The following is a 20,652-nucleotide window of genomic DNA, read 5'->3' as shown; positions in this document are numbered from 1 at the left end:
CTGATAATGCTTACACGGTATTTACATGTTCGAGTTTGGAATGCCGATATGAGAGTTGCAGAATGCTTCAAAATCGCTGGCCAGAGTGGCGACGCTTCTCCGCGAGCCGTCTTCCGTAATTTGATCGACGGACATCGGTCTTGGGGCCATGGCGTTGGCCAGTCCCATACGAATGATTCTGTTTCGGGAAGAAAATTTCGGGAAACAGTTGCACAACTTTACTGCTGAGCCCGGTGCACTGCCATCGGTGCCCGTACCCTGTTGCACCGATGACTCACCACCAGTGCATGAAGTTAGACTTTCCTGAAGAGATATTTTACCACCGCAAGTGGAGCAGATGACGGCCGGTGGAGGGGTCACTCTGTTGGTAGTACAGCTTTGACATTGAGAATCGTTGTAGATGTTGAAAGAATCCCGGCAACAGGGACAGTTACGAGTGATGTAATCCAATCCGTTAGCTGTATTGTAGCCGGCCGTTCCAGACCCCGGTGGAAGCTGTGAGTATCCGGTGTCATTCGAGCAGGTTTCAAGATTGTTACAACTGATCGTAGGCAAACTATAACAGTGAAAAAAGTACTTCAGTAGTTCTTGATTAAAGGTTAAAAGCTCACAAATACCTCATCTCCTTATTAGGAATCGATCCGTGTGCTAAAAGGTAGGCATCAATTTCCTGGAATTGACCAAAATCTGCAGTATCGAATGCTCTGTAACGATTCGGATGACTAGAAGAAGGTATGACTAGATTGCTATTGGAAGTAGAAACTGGAGATTGCAAATCTTCATTATTGAATGCCAGCCAGGGCCGATGGTTGCGGGAACTTTCACTCCAGATATGCTGAGGTCTGTCATAGTTGAGGGAAGGAGGCATAACGCCAGGATTATTATCCATGGGGAAAGCTTCACAATCGGTCAGCTTTTGCGGCGTATCGTCTAGAGACAGTGTTACAGCTGGAGCCTCCTCAGTGTAGCCTCGCGAAATGCTGTCCGAATTTGAGGCTGAGAGAAGTATGGCGCTGGAAAAGTGAGTATTTAATTAAAAAAAATCGTGATGGGGAAAAATTGTTTAAACTTACTCATTTCGGAAGCATTGCGGTTCATCGTATAAAGGCGGCCCACTCGACGGGCTGCCAAATTGCGCGAGGCTCGCTGCTGACGAACTGCCCTCTCCGAAGTTCTGGTTCTGTGAAGCCGCCGTTGTAACCTCTGCAAACGCCATTCTGTGTTAAAGCGATTTCATACTATGTCCCACCACCGAGAGGATATCAATGTTAACTGGCGTGCCCCACCTCCTTTGAAATTTAATGTAAATCAAAATAACGCGTCAAGGTGTAATCCGGAAGTCCGGAGTTTTTAATTTATTAGCCCGGTATTTTTGCAATAAGTGAATTGCATAAAAATAATCCAACTTCAAGTCTACGGTCCAGTCAAATTGTAAGCCCAAATTGCAATGGGACCTCAGTTTAAGGATTATTTGTTACTGCCAACAAAGATGATGATCAGTGAAGCTGAGATCAGAAGCATAGCATTCAACGCTTACTTTACGGACGAAAACGTACGACAAACAACCGGTGATGCTGTGTGCATGCATTCTGCTACCTACAGACTCGCGAGCGCACAGCCTCGTTACGACTTTCCTGCACAGCCCGCTTACGAAGCCAACAGGCTATGAGCTGCTAACAGCTTGGGAACGCGAACGGCACCCTATGATGTATGGATACAGATTTTACATTTTTTGTTCTTTTCTTATTCATCTCACACCCTAGCTTACACACACGGGGACACGGGTAAGAATACGGGCATTCGCCAGCAATGAGGTACCAAATTCTAGTTTGTAGTGACGAGCGCGAGCGATGACTAATACAGCCTGAATTCGTTAATTGGGCCACGACTGCACTCCAGCTTATTCGCTAATTGGGCCGACTAACAGTTGTTAGAAATTTCTAAACTCGAAAATTCCATACAATTTTGACATTCAAGTTGTCACATAGCCCAATTAGCGAACACCCAATTAACGAACCGCCCAATTAGCGAACCACCAATTAACGAAACTTTGCTGTAGCTAAATACACACTCGCAAAAACTCGTCGCAGGGCCTGTAAAAATAAGAAAAGGAGTCCAAAACAGACGATCATGCGGTTTGTTCAGTCTGCTCGTTAGATCAAGTGCGTGGAAGTGAGAAAAATAGACCACAGGAGTGCAGGCTTCGCAACGCTGGAAGTGATCGAAGCCTTCGAGCAGCTCAAGAACTATAAGACAGCTGGCAATTATGGCATCACAACGGAGCATGGTTCCGGATAGGATGACTATCTGTCTGCCCCGGTTGATATAGTCAAGGAAGGAAATAGAACAGCTAGGAAATAGAACAGCTACCGGAGGAGTGGTAGAAAGGTGCAATAAGTCCAATGTAGGGCGCCGAATAAGAGTGTGGATCGTACTGGGCGATCGCTATTCTCAATGCTGCCTATTAAGTGCTTTCTCAAGTCACCATTCACCGTCTATTGCCGCTATTAAATATATTTGTGGAAAGTTATCAAATTGTTTTCGTTGACGGGTGATCGACAACGGAACTAAAGTTTACATTGCAGCAAATCCTCTAAAAGTGTCGCAAATGCCAAGTCATTATATTATACCATATTTTCATTGATTTTAAGGCAGCATACGATATTATCAACCGAGAAGACGTATGGAAGGTAATGGACGAAAAGAGCTTTCCTGGAAAGCAGAGCCGTAGCACGACATTGTAGCGCTCTTAAAGCAGACCCGATGTAGCAATCCCTCGTTTCTTAAATTCGTGTTCCTTCCGATAAGATGTTGAACCGTCAACCGGATTCTGTAACTGCACTAAATTCTGGACCACATTTTGTATCCGATTTTCTAACAAATTTTGGAACAGTTTTGGACTAGATTCTGGATCAAAGTTTAAACTACATTTTTGATCAGATCGGAGCAGATTTTGGGCCGCAATTTTTGATCAACTTTTGTTTCAGATTTTAGACCAGATTTGGACTACATTCTAAATCAAATCTTGGACCATATTTTTGATCAGATTTTTCACCAGGTTTTGAATCAAACATTGTGTTAGATTTTGGACCCAGATTTTATATCTCGGCTGGACTACATTCTGAACCAGATGCGGACCAGAAATCAGATTCTGGACCACATTTTTGTCAGATTTTGAATAAGATTTTGAACCACCTAAGACATGACGTCAAAATCATCATCAAAGACCCTAACGCTCAGGTTGTCCAGGAGGAGAAATTCTGACCGGTTATTGGAAAGTTCAGCGCACACCCGCTTACGAACGAAAACGGCCATCGACTCATTGACTTCACCACCTCCAAAAATATTGCCATACGAAGTACCTACTTCCGGCGTAGTCTCCCACAGCGGTACACCTGAAGATCACCACAACAGACGGACTCGCAAATCGACCATGTTTTGATCGATGGAAGGCGCTTCTCGAGGACTGTTGGGATAGCGTTAAGGCAGCCATCAACGGCGCAGCGGAAGGTGCCATTGAATTCACTGAGAGGACTCGACGTAACGACTGGTTCAACGAGGAATGCAAGACGATGTTAGATGAGAATAATGTAGCGCGGGCGACGGTGCTGCAGCAGGGGACTCGTCCAAACGCGGAACGATATAGACTGCAAACACACTTTTTCTGGGATAAAAAACGCCACCAGGAAGAAATGGAGTGCGAGGTCACGGAACAGCTGTATCGTTCTCAGGAAACGCTTAAATTCTATAAGAAACTGAACGCATCCCGAAAAGGTTTTGTGCCGCGAGCCGAAACATGTCGAGATACGGACGGACTGATCTTGTCGGATGATCGAAAGATGGAAGCAACACTACAATGAGCACCAGAATGGCGCGGAGATGGAATAGCAAGACAGCAGGAGTAATGACTACATCAGTTTGGCGGATGATGATGGTGTGCCGACCCCACAATAGGTGAAGTGATCGAAGTCATCAAGCAGCTCAAGAACAATAAGGCATCCCATTTCCCATTTCATATCCAATTCACATTCATATGTATGGATCTTGAGAAGGAGAGACAATTATGGTCAACAGGACCATTTATTCTGTACTAATAATTGATTCTTTAAAACCAAAACATACTTTTGGAAGGTCTGTGTCCCACCTTCGGTTTATATTTGGGCACGCCAGTAACAGCCGTACAGATACTCACCTAGAATTCGAGAAGACATGAATGCATCCTGTCCCTGTCGGAAGTCCCACTGAGACTCATAAACGTCATCTTCGTCCTGATCGGACATTTGGTAAAGCTCGTCGCAACGGGGAACTTGCAGCGTTGATCCGCTCATCGATCCGTCCGTGCCCACTATTTCCGGTGGCAGACAAACCTCCAGAATCGGATTGTGACTGTCGGAAACAACGCTCGATCTGCGCGATCGTCTCATGCGGCTGCGTCGTCCCGAAGCAGACGAAGAGCTTCTTCTGCGCTTCCGTTTGATGTCGTCCTCCATTCCCACTTTAATTATTTCGTCATAGTCGGGTGGAGCTTCGTACATCGGAGGTTCGTCAACCTCTTCAGCGCCTCGAGTGTTATTGTTATCTGCTTGAATGACATTTACTACAAGCGTTTCTAAATAGCGAAACAAAAGTCACTAGGAAAAACACAACTTACCTAGTAGCTCACTTATGGTTTGCAGATGACTTTGCAGCTCCCGCTGCTGCCGCGCACGATTTCCCGAACGATAGAGCAGAATCACCAAAGCCGAAATCAACGATATCAAACCAAGCGAACTGGCTATAAAGATTGTAGTAGCCGTTCGAAGATCCGGATAGCGTTCGATTTTTGGAAAATAATAATTCGGTGTGTGTGAATACCATCGCCTGTCCACCGTTTCCGTTTCCCACTGGGCTTCACAGCTTTCCGGTTCATCACTGCCGTCACCGCAGTGGTCGAATCCATCACAGTGCAACTGAATTGGGATACATTTTCTGTTCTGACAGAGGAACTCCGACCCCATGTAGCAGTCTGTAATTTGCGCAAACATTAAAACTAAAAAAATTCAATTTAGCAGCTTCGCTGCAACCTACCCAAGTAACTAAAGGCCGCATACACCAGAGCTATTCTAGTTTGATGCGTGAAAGTAGCCCGCAAGTGAATGTAGAATCCAGATGTCAACGGTACCACATAGTTTCTTCCCTTGGCAGACGCACTCGTCCTCACCACATCCATAATCGGGCTGTTCGAAGTCGTACCCTGAATCACCGTCAGCAACGATCGCGATCCCATCCTGTCCAGTGTATTGATCTTCAACGATAAATGCGTCTTCAGGTGGGCGTAGGTGTTCGGAGGTTTCAGCAGCCAAATGCAGTCAAATATCCGACTCTCATTTGGACTTGGAACCATGTTCATCATCGTTATCGCACCACCAATATTCTCCACCATGCCACCACAGTTGGTATTCGGTAGCATAACAGGATTGGAAGCACTTTCCACCGTCAAAAAAGATACTTTCGCCCTGTAACCTAGTCCCGAGCCGCCATTGGCGAAAAATCGAACGATCATTGATGGGCCACTACTCTGCACTACCGGTGGCCGAAAGTTCACACCGGAAATTGCACTCAACCGCTGTCCGTTCCAATCATAGAACTCCATCGTAGACGTTTTAGCCAGTTGGAAGTCACTGAAGATTACGTTGATCCGACAATCTTCCATCACACAGCTTAGCACGTATTCTTTTCCGAAATCCCTCGGATAGTACGACGGGAAGAAGGGTGTCGTTATAACTCTGGACTGTGCCCCGGTAAGATTATGAACCTGACCGGGAACTCCCTGCAGAGACTCACGATTTCCTATTTGGAAAACAAAAAAAAATCCATTAGTGCATCACCCTCAAATAGCGGGCTATCCCACGGCAAGTAAACATACTTTCCGCAACATACTCCAGCGTAAACGCATGGCTGTGGTTGTTCCAGTGGATGAATCTAATTAGGACCGACCGTGTTTGCGACTGGTACATTACATCATCGCCACAATTGCGCCGCCCGGACTGGTCCAGCTCGTAGGGTGGCTCGGAGAATTCCAGATAATCGCACCGGCATGGCGACTCGTTCCGCACGGCACATTTGGCAGGAAAGTTAGAATAACTAGTAAGGTTACAAGAAGCAAGAAGGTGAGCTATTACTTCATATTTGTCCTCCACGCGGTAAGAAATCGATACACTTTGCATAAGGTTGACTCGGCCAGAAAGGGGTCGAACGGCTGGCTGCGCTTACCTTAATGAGATTTTTAAATTACACGACGGACATGTGACCAGCTCCAGGGTGCAGATGGATGGAATGGTTTTGTTTGTTTGCTGAAAAATGTAGGACATGGTTGGGTCAGCAAGGTGAAACTGTGGCTATTTTCGTTACAGCTTATATGGTTTTGTTTTATGGCAAAGGAAGTTGACAAGGTCGAACAAGGAGCACGCTTTCTGGTCGGAAGACGAAAACGAGACTGGTACCTAATTGAAAATTCAATTTCGCAGCATTAGTGCTCGACCTGGAGTAATTTTGTCCATCCAACGAGGAAAAATAGTCATGTGGAATATTTTTAGTAGAACCAACCAACGTGAATGATAGTCGGACTCGAGTCGAATAGTTGGGTCGAACTTGATCTCTCAAAAATCTGTTTACAATCATTTTCGTAAATACAAATTGAACAGTATAAACGTTTTATTATATAATTTTAAGAAAAATAATTACGAATATTAGGTAGAAGCTGCCAAAAAATGTTGGAAATAACTAATCTTGAACCAACTTTTACGGGATATGATGTATTTTTTGTTTGATATTGTTTTTAGGCCACTTCTGGGCTAGAAAATGAAGTAAGTTCAGGTTAATTTAAAATATGGCAAACAGAGTCAGTCCCGGCGTAGTGGTTAGCATTCACACCCCTCACACCGAGGACCAGGGTTCAAATCTCAACCCCGCAGAAGTCACGAATGACCCAAAATTGGTTGAAGTGACTATAATTTAAACAAAAAAAATAGCAAAATACCTACGAGAAATATTAAAGCTGAAAACTTGAAAAGATTTCGTATACCAAACCAGAAATTAATGAACCTATTTAGAGTTTATTTTTATGTTTCAAATGAACTTTTCTGGTAAAATTGTTTTATCTATACCTATAAAGAAGGATTTCTGTCTGTCTGTCTGTCTGTCTGTCCGTATGTTCCTTATAGAATCGAAAACTACTGAACCAATCGGCATGAAAATATGCATGTAGAGGGTTTTTGGGGCCAGGAAAGGTTTTAGTGATGGTTAGAAACCCCTCCCCCCACTAAGAGGGGGGGCTCCCATACAAATGAAACACAAATTTCTGCATAACTCGACAACTAATCAAGCAAATAGAACAAAATTTGGCATGTGGGTGTTTTCGGTGACAAGAATTTATTCTATGGTAAATTGAGACCCCTCCCCTCTTTATAAGGGGAATTACAACTCCTCTCCTCTTTAAAAGGGGGGGCTTCCATACAAATTTCCTCATAACTCGAGAACTAATCAAGCAAATGGAACCAAATTTGGCATGTGAAGGTTTTCGAAGGCAAGAATATTTTCTATAGTAAATTAGGACCCCTCCCCACTTTAAGAGGGGGGGCTCCTGTACCAAAGAAACACAATTTTCCTCATAACTCGAGAAGTAATTAAGCAAATGGAACCAAATTTGGCATGTGGTTGTTTTTGGAGACAAAAATTTTTTCTATGATGAATTGGGACCCCTCCCCGTTTTAGGAGGGGGAGATCCTATACACATGAAATACAAATTTCCTCATAACTGAAGAACTAATCAAGCAAATGGAACAAAATTTGGCATGTGAAAGTTTTCGAGGGCAAGAAGATTTTCTATGGTGAATAAGGACCCCTTCCCACTTTAAGAGGGGGGGCTCCTATACAAACGAAATACAAATTTCCTCATAACTCGAGAACTAATCAAGCAAATGGAACAAAATTTGGCACGTGGGTGTTTTTGGAGACAAAATTTTTTTCTATGATGAATAAGGACCCCTCCCCACTTTAGGAAGGGGGGCTCCCATACAAATAAAATACAAATTTCCTCATAACTCGAGAATTAATCAAGCAAATGGAACCAAATTTGGCTTATGAAAGTTTTCTAGGGCATGAATATTTTCTATGGTGAATTAGGACCCCTCCTAACTGTAAGAGGGGGGGGCTCCTATACAAACGAAATACAAATTTCCTCATAACTCAAGAACTAATCAAGCAAATGGAACCAAATTTGGCACGTGGGTGTTTTTGGAGACAGAAATTTTTTCTATGATGAATTGGGACCCCTACCCACTTTAGGAGGGGGGGCTCCCATACAAATGAAATTCAAATTTCCTCATAACTCGAGAACTAATCAAGCAAATAGAACCACACTTGGCATGTGGAGGTTTCTGGAGGCAAAAATATTTTCTATGGTGAATTAGCTCCCCTCCCAACTTTAAGAGGGGGTGCTTCTACATAAATGAAATACAAATTTCCTCATAATTCGAGAACTAATCAAGCAAATGGAACCATATTTGGCATGTGGGTGTTTTTGGAGGCAACCATTTTTTCTATGATGAATTAGGACCCCTTACCTTTTTAAGAGGGGGGGGCTCTCATACAAACGAAATACAAATTTCCTCATAACTCTAGAACTAATCAAGCAAATGGAACAAAATTTATCATGTGGGTGTTTTTGGGGGCAAGAATATTTTCTATGGTATATTTTCTATGGATTTCCCCACTTTAAGAGGGGGGGGGGCTCCTATACAAATGAAAAACAAATTTCCTCATAACTCGAGAACTAATCAAGCAAATGAAACCAAATTTGACATGTAAGTGGTTTTGGACGCAAGATTTTTTTCTATGGTGAATTGAGACCCCTCTCTTCTTCAGAAAGCGAGTTATGGCCCATGTCTTCTTTAAGAGGGTAAGCTTCCATACAAATAAAATGCAAATTTCCTCTTATCTCGAGAACGAATCAATCAAATGGAACCAAATTTGGCATGTGGGAGTTTTAGATGGCAGAAATTTTTTCTATGGTGAATTACGACCCCTTCCCCTTTTAAGAGGGGAGCTCCCATACAAATGAAATTCAAATTTCCTTATAACTTGAGAACTAATCAAGCAAATGGAACCAAATTTGGCATGTGGGAGATTTTGGAGACTTGAATTTATTTTACGATAGTTAGAGACCTCTCACCCCTGTGGTAGGGGGATATGGACTCTCATACAAATAAAACAGAAATTTTTGCGAAACTCAAAAACTAATCGAACTCGAGAAATTCGAGACTCTTCCATAAAACATTAGTCAATACAAGACCACAAAAACTATCTATAGTAACACTAGATCATTCAGGACGAGACGGTCGCGAGTGTTGCCGGTGACCCGCCGTCGGAAGCGCCGCCCACTGGGGGGCTTGCAAAACTCGAGATTGTGACAAAGATCATCCGAGATTCATGATTTATGTACAACACAGGTTAATTTGTGGCAATACGAAGTTTGTCGGGTCAGCTAGTATTATATATTATAACTAATTGTTTTATTATTTCGACAGATATGCATTTTGCCTAAGACAGGCTTCACACGTACCTGTTGAAATAATAAAATTACTAGTAAAATTACGAATAAAAATGTCTTATTTCTTCATTTCCAGATTCCACAAAGACACTCAACAAAGAAACTTTAGTCAAATCAATAGTTCAGCGTCTTTTTTATTTAAGTCAACAGAATACCACTTTGATCAAGAAGCTCCCTCGGGTTTAATTCCGAAAATATGCGTGTGAAATTACTTCCGCGCCGTTGCCATACACCCGAAGTCTGCCTTTCCGTAAGTAAAGCACTTGATCGTGTAGCTAGTCGGTAAATGGTTGGATAATGCGATTCGGTGGTGCAATAATTTTCCAGCTTCCCAAAGTCCGGCGATCCGAGGCACTTCATTTTTCGCAAAAATATGATGTTGTTGTTTTTTTGATTAAAGTCACTTTAACAGCTTAGGTCATTCGTGACTTCTGCGGGGTTGAGATTTGAACCCGGGTCCACGGCGTGAGAGGCGTGAATGCTAACCACTACGCCGGGATTGACCCCCGATCGCAAAAATAATCCTCAAAGTCATCTGGAGAACCAAAACGACCACATTCTCATCGAAGGCTGATTTTTCTCCAACATCACGAACACAATAAGTATTGCTACGAGGGAGAATTAGTATCGCGAAGCCCTAAGGAGCCTTGCTCAACTTCCAAGGGAATCTTGAAATCCAGGGGATGCGCGAGATCCACTGGCCGGGTAATGGCAAACACAAGACATCATCCGGGCAAGTCTTGCTCTACTCTGCATACGTGATACTCTGCATACATGGTGCTACTTGAGAAAGAGGAGTTGGATTCCTACTGAGCCCAGAGGCACATGCGGCCCTTATGAAGTGGGAACCTATAAATGAAAGAATACTCGTTGCCAGATTCAGAACACGGGTTAGAAGCTTTACAGCAATCCAGTGCTATGCGACAACAGATTCTGCTGACCTGCAGGCGAAAGAGTTTCTACGGCCAGCTGAACAGCGTGGTTGAGAAAATCCCGAAGGTGGACATCCAAATCCACTTGGGCGATTTCAACGCGAATATTAGCTCGAACAACGCGGACCTTGAACCTAGGTCGTCATGACCTAGGAGAGATGAGCGAAAACGGGGAGCTGTTTATAGAATTCTGTGATAATAACAACATGGTCATTGGTGGATCGCTTTTTCCCCGTAGACCAGTACACATAGTCACGTGGGTTTCCCGCGACGGCCGAACTGAAACCCAAATCGACCACATCTACATCAACCGAAATGGCGCGTGCAACATACGCAGCACTGATATTGCATCCAACCATCACCTTCTTATCACTAAGATACGCTTGCGCGTCGCACGTGTCCAACGACGAGAGGGAAAACTTGGGTGCCGTTACGACGTCTGCCGGTTGAAGAATCCTGGGGTGCAAATGGCCTTTGTCTACAAACTTGAGTTCAGAGCCTCAGAGTTGCCACCTGGTGCAACCAGGTCGAAGAGCAGTGGACCAGCATCAAGAACGCCTTCATCACGACCAGTAACGAAACTCTAGACAAAGCGCGCAGCGTCCGAAAGGAGTGGATTTCAGCTGAAACGAGCTTGTATGCAAGACAAAAGAGCCTGGACTAACTTCCTGGCCGAACAAGGAGAAACCGCCGCCGCCAATGGTAATATCCGTTTGTTGTACGATATTTCTCGCTGCCTTAGTGGTGCCAGGATGAATACAAAGATGCCGCCAAAGGACAGAGCTGGTCAGCTACTGACTGACCGTACTGAATAGCTTAAGCGATGGACTGAACATTTTGAACAACTCTTCCGAGTTTCAAATGTCAGAGACCAACAAAACCAGCAGCGTATGACGCCTACAGTTCGTCGAATTAATCGCGTCAACACGGAGGCGCCATCGCTGAATGAAATTATAGCAACCATCAAGAGTATGAAATCCAATAGAGCGCCAGGGATAGACTGTATTTCCGCCGAAATGTTCAAAGCTGACCCATCTTCGTCAGCCCAGATGATGCATCAGCTTTTTAGCATTATATGGGAAACCGCAACTTTTCCGGTGGACTGGATGCAGGGCATATTGGTCAAAGTCCCTAAGAATAAGAAAGGAGAACTAACTGAATGCGGTAACTGGCGTGGCATCACGTTGCTCTGAATTACTCTCAAAGTACTCTGTAAGGTAATCCTCAACCGGATCCAGGACAAGATTGCCGCTGGATTCCGTAGTGGCCGATCATGTGTAGACCATATCACAACGCTCCGCATTATATTGGAGCAGATCAACGAATTCTAGGACTCTTCTGCTGGTATTCGTTGACTTCGAAAAGGCGTTCGACCGACTCAACCACGAAAACATCTGGGACGCATTTAGGCGTTGAGGAGTTCCAGATAAGCTAGTCGAACTCATCGAGGCTCAATACGAGGCGTTCTCGTGCAAGGTTTTGCACAATGGCGTCCTGTCTGACTCTGTAAGGGTTACTGCTGGCGTGAGATAGGGCAGCATTTTATCACCGCTTCTGTTTGTCATCGTTATGGATGAGATATTAGTTGGTGCAATTCACAGTAGACCAAATCGAGGACTGCCTTGGAATCCTATAACGACGAAGCAGCTAAATGACCTCGACCTAGCCGACGACATTGTCTTGCTCGCACAACGACGAAACGATATGCTAAGTAAGTTAGATGACCTCTCCGAGAGCTCCCAGGCGGGACAACAAGTTGAGTAGGTAGACGCCTTTCAATAACTTGGTAGCTAGACAACGCCTAATGGTGGTACCAAGACTGATAGAGCCACACAGATCAGTAAGGCCGGGGGGTCTTTGCAGGACTGCGAAACATATGGTGCTCAAACCAGATCACTTTACATACGAAAACCCAAATTTTCAATTCAAACGTTAAACGCGGCCTGACAACTATGAATAAAGAACAATGAAGAATGACAATGAAGAACTCCATCGTCGATGTCATCAACGGCCGATAGCAACAGAAATTCGTAAAGGTAAATGTAAAATTGGTTTCCCAAATGGAACACCTGAGAATCTATCATGTAATGTTGTCCAGGGTGATGAAGTCATTCAAGATCCAGATGACCTAGTCGCGGTAAGGTAGCGGCAGAAAACCGAAGACAGCTGACCCTTCTGAAGGTCCCAGGAAGATGTTGAGTCTGGTCAAGCCTCTTCCGAAGATCTTCGATTCGCGACGTGACGAGAAAGGCGGATGTTTTCATCTAGTTCGTTCAAAAAACGATGAAACTTGCCCACCTACAGGTCTTCAAGCCCCGGCAGACACCGAACGAGAACGACAAATAAAATACAATGGCTAAAACCCGCGCCAGGAAGCTGTACCGAGAGTGACTGATGAAACCGAGGTGCGTGGTTACCGTGCTACATCACGCTTGACCGTTCCTGTGAAGGTAAGGAAGAAGATATTATACAAATTCACCAATAAGTTCTTTATTTAGCAGGCCAACTGTGCGTGCGGCAAAATGAGCCATCCCTACATCACGACGGTTAGCATCAGCGGGCAAATCCATAGTGACGAGAGCCTCTAGATGAGACAGTATTTGGCCGGATTTGGCAGCGCGGCCTGTGGTGCTATTGATAGTTTGAAAGTCTTCTGACTGCTTCTGGCCGTTCGACACCACGTTGCTGCATGACCGTAAAGATGAGCAGAAGCTAATGAGTAAAGATGGTTTTATCGTTCCACGCCTTGGGCCGAGACATTGGAGATATCGACATGGAAATTTTTATGCGGAAGCGCCAGTCGAAGCCGGCTGTGGGTATGAAATGGGGAGGAGCAACTAGGAAAAAACACCCAAGACCCCCAAGTCATCCCAAGACCCTACCTAGCGCCTCCACTAGCCATACCTGGAAATACTTCAATTTGTATAATTGACTAGCCAAGCTAGGAGGTGCGGGTTCGTGTGGTTTTCAGTTCCTAACCTTACAACTGTAGCACCACACGACTTTATTTTCAAGTGTTATATTATTTAAACTAATATTTTCTGTAGACTAATCTATTTTCAGAGAGCGAAATAAGACGCTATATCTTTGGCCAATTTCAACCTGGTTGTGGTCTAAATGCCATTAGTTCATCCTCGAGGGCCCGCTGTATCACTTAACGTTTATTAGCAAAGATACTCCCAACGACAGTAAATAAATCATTATATTTGTGGGAAACGTTTGGTACGGGAGGCCCATGCTTTCTTCCTTCCCCTTGATTTCAAGGAGTTTAATGGAATTAGACATTATTTCTGTTTCCACCCGATTCTTTGGAATTCTCTCTGCGGTACATGCTGCGCAGTTGGCCTGACCGTGGAGAAGGAAAATTATTGATTCAAGTAATCGTTATTTTCCAGGATGCTTTCAAGAATTGGCTGCGTTATTGTGAGATTAGATTAGGAAGCATCAGTGTTTACCGTGTTCTCGCAGCATTAACAACTGGAAGGTGCAATATTTTGCAAAAGTATTTAAAAATTTCTATGAAAAACAGACCAGACGTAAGGCCGGAGAGTCGCTTTGAAAGGCCTCGCTGGCTAATCTGCACATGGCTTCGCGCGATGTAACGTCGGCTCTGACCTCCATATATGTAACCAGTCGTCGAGTTTTGGAGGCATAAACGCACGGTAAACGATGAAACGTGAAGAAATGGGGTTAAACCGCAATCCAGTTCTCTAAAATTTTGAATTTTTGTAAAATTAATGTCAAATACTTTGAGGTGCCCTAATTCCGTGCTGCTAATTTTGGCTTCTAATTTCGTGCACCTGGTCTTAAAGTCAACAATCTTTCAAAAAACATACATATTTCCTCCAACAATGTTTGAATGCTTGTAAAAGTATACGTTCAAATATTTTGTTTCGAAAATATACTGCATGTACTACTAGGAAACCGCCACCTCTAGACCAAGTGCACGGATTTAGGCGTCGCACGGAATTAGCTCACCTCACGGTAACGAGAAACACTTTTCGAACGGAATATTCTTGCGAAAAAATATCAAATTTTTAACAAAAAAGACTAGTCACCATACTGTATAGACCGTAACTGTAACTTTGTTTTGTTCGAAGAAATATCAATGTTTTAAAATAACGAAAAATTACACAACACACAACAATTACACAAAATTCCTATTGCGAGTGCGACAGACCTTAAGATTTTTCATCTCCGAAGCGATTTTTGATTGGATCGTCGAGCAAGTCATCTATAGAAAAGCTTTTAATATCTATACTATTCCTGAAAACTCAACGTCATGTTGATCAAATTGCGTTTTTCAAGCTTTTATTTTTCACTAATTTACTGCGTTGTAATTGGATCGGGAACCGAAAGCTATTAGAGAGGTCCAAGAGCTCAATTATGATGTGGTTATCTGCGATTTAAAATAGATTAAAATGGAACGCTCAACTTGCTCCTATTGTTTCATAATATTATGAAATAAATAGGTTGCCACCGATATCAACAATTGCTGTCGTTCGTAATTGTACTTTGCACGCCGTTTCTCGTTTACATAAGTAACATAAGCAGACAGTCTATTAGTCGCTCTTTCCTAACTCGTGGAAAATAATCCAATTAACTTTTCCGCGAGACAAACAAACTTTTGTTCTATTGAATCACCCGAACTAGCAAAAGTTTAACGACACACGTAAATATACTGCGGTAGGACCATGGCTGATGCTTACTTTCGATACGGTCACATTGGATGCCTGCAACTGTCCTCGATCTCCGAGTTCGAGATACACTCGATGTCCGTTGTAAACCCCACATATTTCGTTGCTTCTGAAGATTCGTGGCAATCCCTCGACTTTGACTACGGCCAAGCAAATTAGTAGTAATCCAAAACTCATTTTTCCTGGCCGATACCGCTTAACGCACACGCGTTCCATTGTGGGACGTTGCACTTGTTTCGAACTAGCTTATAGTATATTTGGTTATCGTTTCGTGTTTAGATAAGTTCAAACGTTCTAATTGATAAATAATTAGGTGTCTTTCCAGCAAAGAATTCTTCACTTCTCGGTAACATGAATCGTAGAGACTTCACCGCATTTGTTCACACCCGCTCAACAACCGTACTGACACTGAACCAATTCTACAGCCTGGCGCTCAGAAGTAAACTTTCGATGAATCCCTAGAAATGTCCACCACAAATTGATGACGATTACGTAGCCTGCAGCAGTCGCCAGCTGTCCTGCTGCGCTTGGTTCGTCCAATGCGTTTCGATTTGGGTGCATACAAGCACGGTCGGTACCATTGAGAGGTTTAAATGTAAGGTGACAATAAGCGGTTTGGCGCGATTCTCCGACGCGGAATCATCGAATCAGGCTGGTTCAAAAATAGCACCAATGTTTGTTCAGACTAACTTCGGTTGGGCTTACGCTCTATGGCAATGTAGTTCCTTCTGCATTTGAGCTAGTCTATCGTTTAATTTGCAGATATTTGATTTAATCTGACTTTACGCATGAGTTATAATCAGAGGATCGCGAGCTATTAGCTTAGATTTCGAAAAGGTCATGAACCTTAGGTGGAACAAAGGATCTAAGCTGTGTTGTTTTATTTTAAATCCGTGCAGTGCAATAATTGTCATGTTGAATTGACTCCTTTAGTTACGAAAAATACCACCTGAAATCGTTAAGTTTAGCCTTATTTTTGAGTACAAAGTATTGAATGACGATCGTTTTTTCGACTCGTAAAATCTAGTTTTAGGTATTTTGGATTCTATTTGTTGTCCAAGGAGAGTTCTTTTGCAAAACAATTCATTGTATAAACTTTAAATATCACTAACTTACGATTTTGAAAAACGGAACTGTATTGTCTCCAACAATAAAACTAAAATTCCATTTTCTTATCGCTAACCATAATAGCCTTCCCTTTGAAGGATTGCTCCAGTTTGCGTAAAAACTCTTCAAATATAACGGTACCCTTGAACATGCTGGTCTTTTTATAATCCTTGATACGTGAACGTTCCTCTTGACCGTCCGCTCTTATGTTTTCATCGAACGCGTTCACTTCGTTCAACAAGGCACTAAAAATGTTGAGAAAAATCGTAGAAAACTTCGAAAGCCCTCAAACGAATAGTTATACTTACGTGATAGTTGGAACCTGCGTGGGATCGAACTTTTCCGCAACGTTGGGATTGAATGGAATGCAAACCTTTCCCGTTTTCGGGTGCACACAGAACGGAGACTTCAGCAAGTGGTTAAAACCTTTGCTTACGTTAATATCAATTCTTGGATAAGTGAATGCCAGTTGAGTTTCTTCAATTATAAATTTCAGTTTTCTTGCTTTGTTGTTTCCAGATACTCTTAACGATTCAAAGAACTGCACGTAAGCCTTCCAAACGGCCTTTGAATCACCTTCGTGGGGCTTCAACTTCTTATCTAACTCCAAACGAATGCCTTCATCCTGCACCATAGCCAACAACTTACGAAGACCATCCGGAGTGGCAAAGGTGTTCTGATCGACAAGGCAAATGTCTTCGAAGAAAGGTTCGATTATTTTATGTGCCCGCTTGATAGAATGGTGCATTCTATCGCCGAGGCTCACCCTTGTCACCGAACCTTCACCCCCGCTGATTAAAATGTGCAAATATTCCGCCACCGATGAACGTCCTTTCGTATCCATATGTCTAGCTGTTTTATCACAAACCCAGCAATGAATACCACGACGCCCACTGAACACCCACAGTAGATGCTCGAAGCCAAAGTCTTCACGCAAGGCAGAATCGATGACCTTACAAGCAATCGTCATATACTTCCAGCACTTTTGGCACACATTGGCCTCCTGACAGCACGTTCGAATCTCATCGTAATCCGTCATATCGATATCGAAAACCAGCTCACGCTGAACCGGTTTCATTCCCGTGCTGGCTCGGTTATCCTTAGGACGAACATTGTACACGGCACCGATGTCGATTTTGCACGGACTCTTGGAACAAATTTCCTTTTCCAGCTCGGTTTGACTGTCGAACGATTGGTATCGGATGTAGATGTCGTCTTGTAGGGTGAACGAAAATTCCCGATTTGTGAACACTGAAGCTTCCGCTGAATTAAGACACCAATCAGGAACTATAATCAATCAAAAATCAACAGATACTTACACAGCCCATAGGACATCCAACGGTAAAACTGCAGATGCGGAAACAATCGTTTATAATATATCGGAAGCAGATCCTGAAGCGAGTTTGGATCAAAGGATTCCACAGCTTTTTTGTTACTTTCGGTATTTTCCGGCATTATGATAGACTTTTACGACACACACCAAGATTAACAATAACTAGGATTACGTGTATTTAGTTAACAGTTGTAGTTTTAGTTTTAATTAGAATTAGCAAACTTTGTTCATTTCGCGCCACTACACGCAATGTTTTGTTTTTAAAGATTAGCATTGTAACGGCCGTAACGCTCTTCTGAAAGAGCAATAAAGACGATAATTCGCGACCTTTCGATATTTTTGACAGTACGGACTTTATTAATATGCGTGTAAATCGTGTAAATATATATTGCCCGTTTCTTTGGTAACAAAACGCGCTGCTCACTTTTTTGATAGCTTGAAATCGTCGCAGAAAGAATCTGCTTGACTGTATGTAAGTTATAAGTACATATTATGCTTGTCTAGCACGTAAGCTATTGATTTACTTGACAAAATAAACGATATTTGTCTCCGCGACGATTCTGGCGATGGTTTCGCCCGCGACGGTTATAATTCATCGCGTACGAAAGGGTGGGAAATTGATAATACTGAAACGAAAACTGAAGATTACGTTATACAGCAAAGTTTCGTTAATTGGTGGTTCGTTAATTGGGCGGTTCGTTAATTGGGTGTTCGCTAATTGGGCTATATGACAACTTGAATGTCAAAATTGTATGGAATTTTCGAGTTTAGAAATTTCTAACAACTGTCAGTCGGCCCAATTAGCGAATCAGCTGGAGTGCAATCGTGGCCCAATTAACGAATTCAGGCTGTATCTAGGGCTGTATTATTAATCTACCAGAGACGAAAAAGTCGGATGCCTGGCAGAAATCGAACAGAACCAGTCTTAATTTTTTGCTCGATTCTCTTTATGTCAAATGTGACACTTTGAGGCAGGAGAAAAGTGGTTCATCAGTTTTGTAATTTCAGGCAAAAAGTAAGAGAATAATAAGGAACATGACAAAGCAGGTATAATTTAATTGTTAACCTGTTAATTGCACGCTTTTTGCTGCTACAGTCCGCTGCTGCTACCCTCCAAAAATGGAGGGAAAGCTGAATCGGTACAAAACCGGTTTTTTTTAAACCTCTGGCAGAAATCGAATAGAAATCCGGTAGAAAAACCGTAAGGCGAAATTTCTGCCCGAATCAAATGTTGCATTTCTGCTAGTTTTCACGGGTGACGGCGGCCAGAAATCCGGCAGAATGTCTGGAAGAAAAAGTTTTTCGCTGCCAGATGTTTGTTCGATTTCTGCCGGACGCGCCTAAGCGGGTATTGGTTACAGAGTAGAGATGGTCGGGTAGCGGAAAATTTGCCCGAAACCCGCACCCGTATCCGTACCCGCCGGGCTCGGGTCGGGTTCGGGTATTGAAAAAAAATAATTTGCGGGTTCGGGTCGGGTACGGTTCTTAATTTTTGTTTTTGAAAGCGGGTACGGGTCGGGTCGGGTATCTCTATTGACCACATTTAACACTAAAGATTGTCGGGTACCCGGGCCCGTCCCGTACCCGACGGGTTACGGTCGAGTTCGGGTATCAAAAATAATAAACCTGCGGGTTCGGGTCGGGTACGGGTTTTTAATTTTTTGCTTAATCGGGTACGGGCCGGGTTCGGGTATTCAAATTTTCATACCCGACCATCTCTATTACAGAGGCGACAAGGCACTCAAAACCGCTAAATTTTAAATCCATATAACGGAGAGTTACCATCATTTGTGATGGTACTCTTCGTTTTGATTCAAAATTTAGCGGTTTTTGAGTGCCTTGTCGCCTCTGTAACCTATAGTCTCTGTAATTTTAGCACATCCATCAGGTTAGAACAAGCACAGACAAACAGACGAGAAGCATACAAAAAAAAGCATGTTTAGCAACATGGCCACACGGCGACGCGCGTGTGTTGCTTTGAATTTTCAGTATAAAACCATTCAAATGTACAAAACCCTACAGCATAAAACACTGCAAATGCAAGCTACTCCGCAACATGCATAACAGAGGGTGCTAGTGTGCAAGCAAAATGTGCAGGACGATGGTTTTTAAAGGATTTTCTTCTAAGTGTCATGTCAGTTCGTCAGTGGAACAAGTTTTTAGCGATCTTCTGTGTATTTCAGATTGCAGGAAAAATCCTCACATTGCGGTTATTTTGACAGCTGAACCAAACCACCAAAAGATAACCGCATGATTTATTATAGTAATTAAGTATTTGAAAATTTACCAAATCAATTATTTTCCACCACAAACACGTTACAAATCTGATATTTTGTCAAAACACAAAGCAGAAAACCTTGAGGAAACCTTAATTTTAATTTTGCGGTTGTCTCGCGGTTATCTCCTGAGCGCGTTACCACCACCGCAGCAGGAGGATTTATTATAAGCGCCATAAAAAAATTTTCTTTTTTTCGTGCGTACTTTTTTTGTTTTACATCTAAAATTTGAGCAGTTATCAGCGCCGCCTAGTCTAAGTATCGCAACACCGAAATGGATGAAATGATGGCTGCACGCAACAGACCTCATACCTCTAGACAAGTATTGGCGCTAGTGTTCCCATTGTATTCCTGGAAAATCATCTTCCAGCAAGAAGCCAGCACTTCTGAGCTACAAGTGTCAAAAGTGTGTTTACGTTTACCAAAATGAAAAAGGCAAAAACAACTGCCCGGTGTCGGTGCTTGCGAAACAGTAAGGGATCCCTTTTATCAAACAATCGACCGTGTTTAAATATATTTCATATTCATTTTGAAATCGCTGAGGTTGCCGGGAGCAGCTGCAGGTGTTAGAATAAGTACAATCTGCAGCCCGCAGAGTTACCGGCTATCACAGTGAAATAGGTGGCTACCCAGGTAACCAATAAGCATTAAAATAAGCAGTAAATCAGCCGTTTATCAGCATCCCTGGCGTTTTATACTGCAGGTTGTTGTTTATCAG

The 20,652-nt window shown here is 43.1% G+C and overlaps 2 protein-coding genes across 2 annotated transcripts; both read right to left on the bottom strand.

Moving 5' to 3' along the window:
- Positions 1-21: 21 nt before the first annotated feature.
- On the bottom strand, positions 22-15,434 carry LOC128736701 (uncharacterized). The gene is made up of 9 exons (XM_053831189.1): positions 15,231-15,434; positions 6,253-6,332; positions 5,906-6,123; positions 5,068-5,829; positions 4,652-5,005; positions 4,193-4,579; positions 1,074-1,203; positions 618-1,013; positions 22-556 (listed from the first exon to the last, which is right to left on the bottom strand). The coding sequence occupies exons 1-9, from the start codon at positions 15,432-15,434 to the stop codon at positions 22-24; spliced, it is 3,066 nt and encodes a 1,021-aa protein (XP_053687164.1).
- Positions 15,435-16,368: 934 nt separating this feature from the next.
- LOC128737420 (DNA primase small subunit) lies at positions 16,369-17,840 on the bottom strand. Its single transcript, XM_053832052.1, has 3 exons — positions 17,645-17,840; positions 16,634-17,588; positions 16,369-16,570 (listed from the first exon to the last, which is right to left on the bottom strand). Exons 1-3 carry the CDS (start codon positions 17,778-17,780, stop codon positions 16,375-16,377), a joined length of 1,287 nt encoding a protein of 428 aa, XP_053688027.1. The 5' UTR covers positions 17,781-17,840; the 3' UTR covers positions 16,369-16,374.
- Between the last annotated feature and the right edge of the window lie 2,812 nt (positions 17,841-20,652).

This window comes from Sabethes cyaneus, chromosome 2 (assembly GCF_943734655.1).
Source record: "Sabethes cyaneus chromosome 2, idSabCyanKW18_F2, whole genome shotgun sequence".
Lineage (NCBI taxonomy): Eukaryota > Metazoa > Arthropoda > Insecta > Diptera > Culicidae > Sabethes > Sabethes cyaneus.
The sequence above is the reverse complement of the archived record's forward strand: the minus strand, read 5'-3'. Positions and strand labels throughout refer to the sequence as shown.

What these genes read in the sequence shown, in the direction of transcription:
- LOC128736701 (XM_053831189.1), bottom strand. Translation starts at nt 15,434, where the DNA reads ATGGAACGCGTGTGCGTTAAGCGGTATCGGCCAGGAAAAATGAGTTTT. An exon ending in CCAATGTGACCGTATCGAAA is followed by an intron (nt 6,333 to 15,230) that starts GTAAGCATCAGC and finishes TACATTTTTCAG; the next exon opens with CAAACAAACAAAACCATTCC. An exon ending in CCGCAATGCTTCCGAAATGA is followed by an intron (nt 1,014 to 1,073) that starts GTAAGTTTAAAC and finishes TCACTTTTCCAG; the next exon opens with CGCCATACTTCTCTCAGCCT.
- LOC128737420 (XM_053832052.1), bottom strand. Translation starts at nt 17,780, where the DNA reads ATGCCGGAAAATACCGAAAGTAACAAAAAAGCTGTGGAATCCTTTGAT. An exon ending in TTGGATGTCCTATGGGCTGT is followed by an intron (nt 17,589 to 17,644) that starts GTAAGTATCTGT and finishes GTCTTAATTCAG; the next exon opens with CGGAAGCTTCAGTGTTCACA. An exon ending in ACGCAGGTTCCAACTATCAC is followed by an intron (nt 16,571 to 16,633) that starts GTAAGTATAACT and finishes CAACATTTTTAG; the next exon opens with TGCCTTGTTGAACGAAGTGA.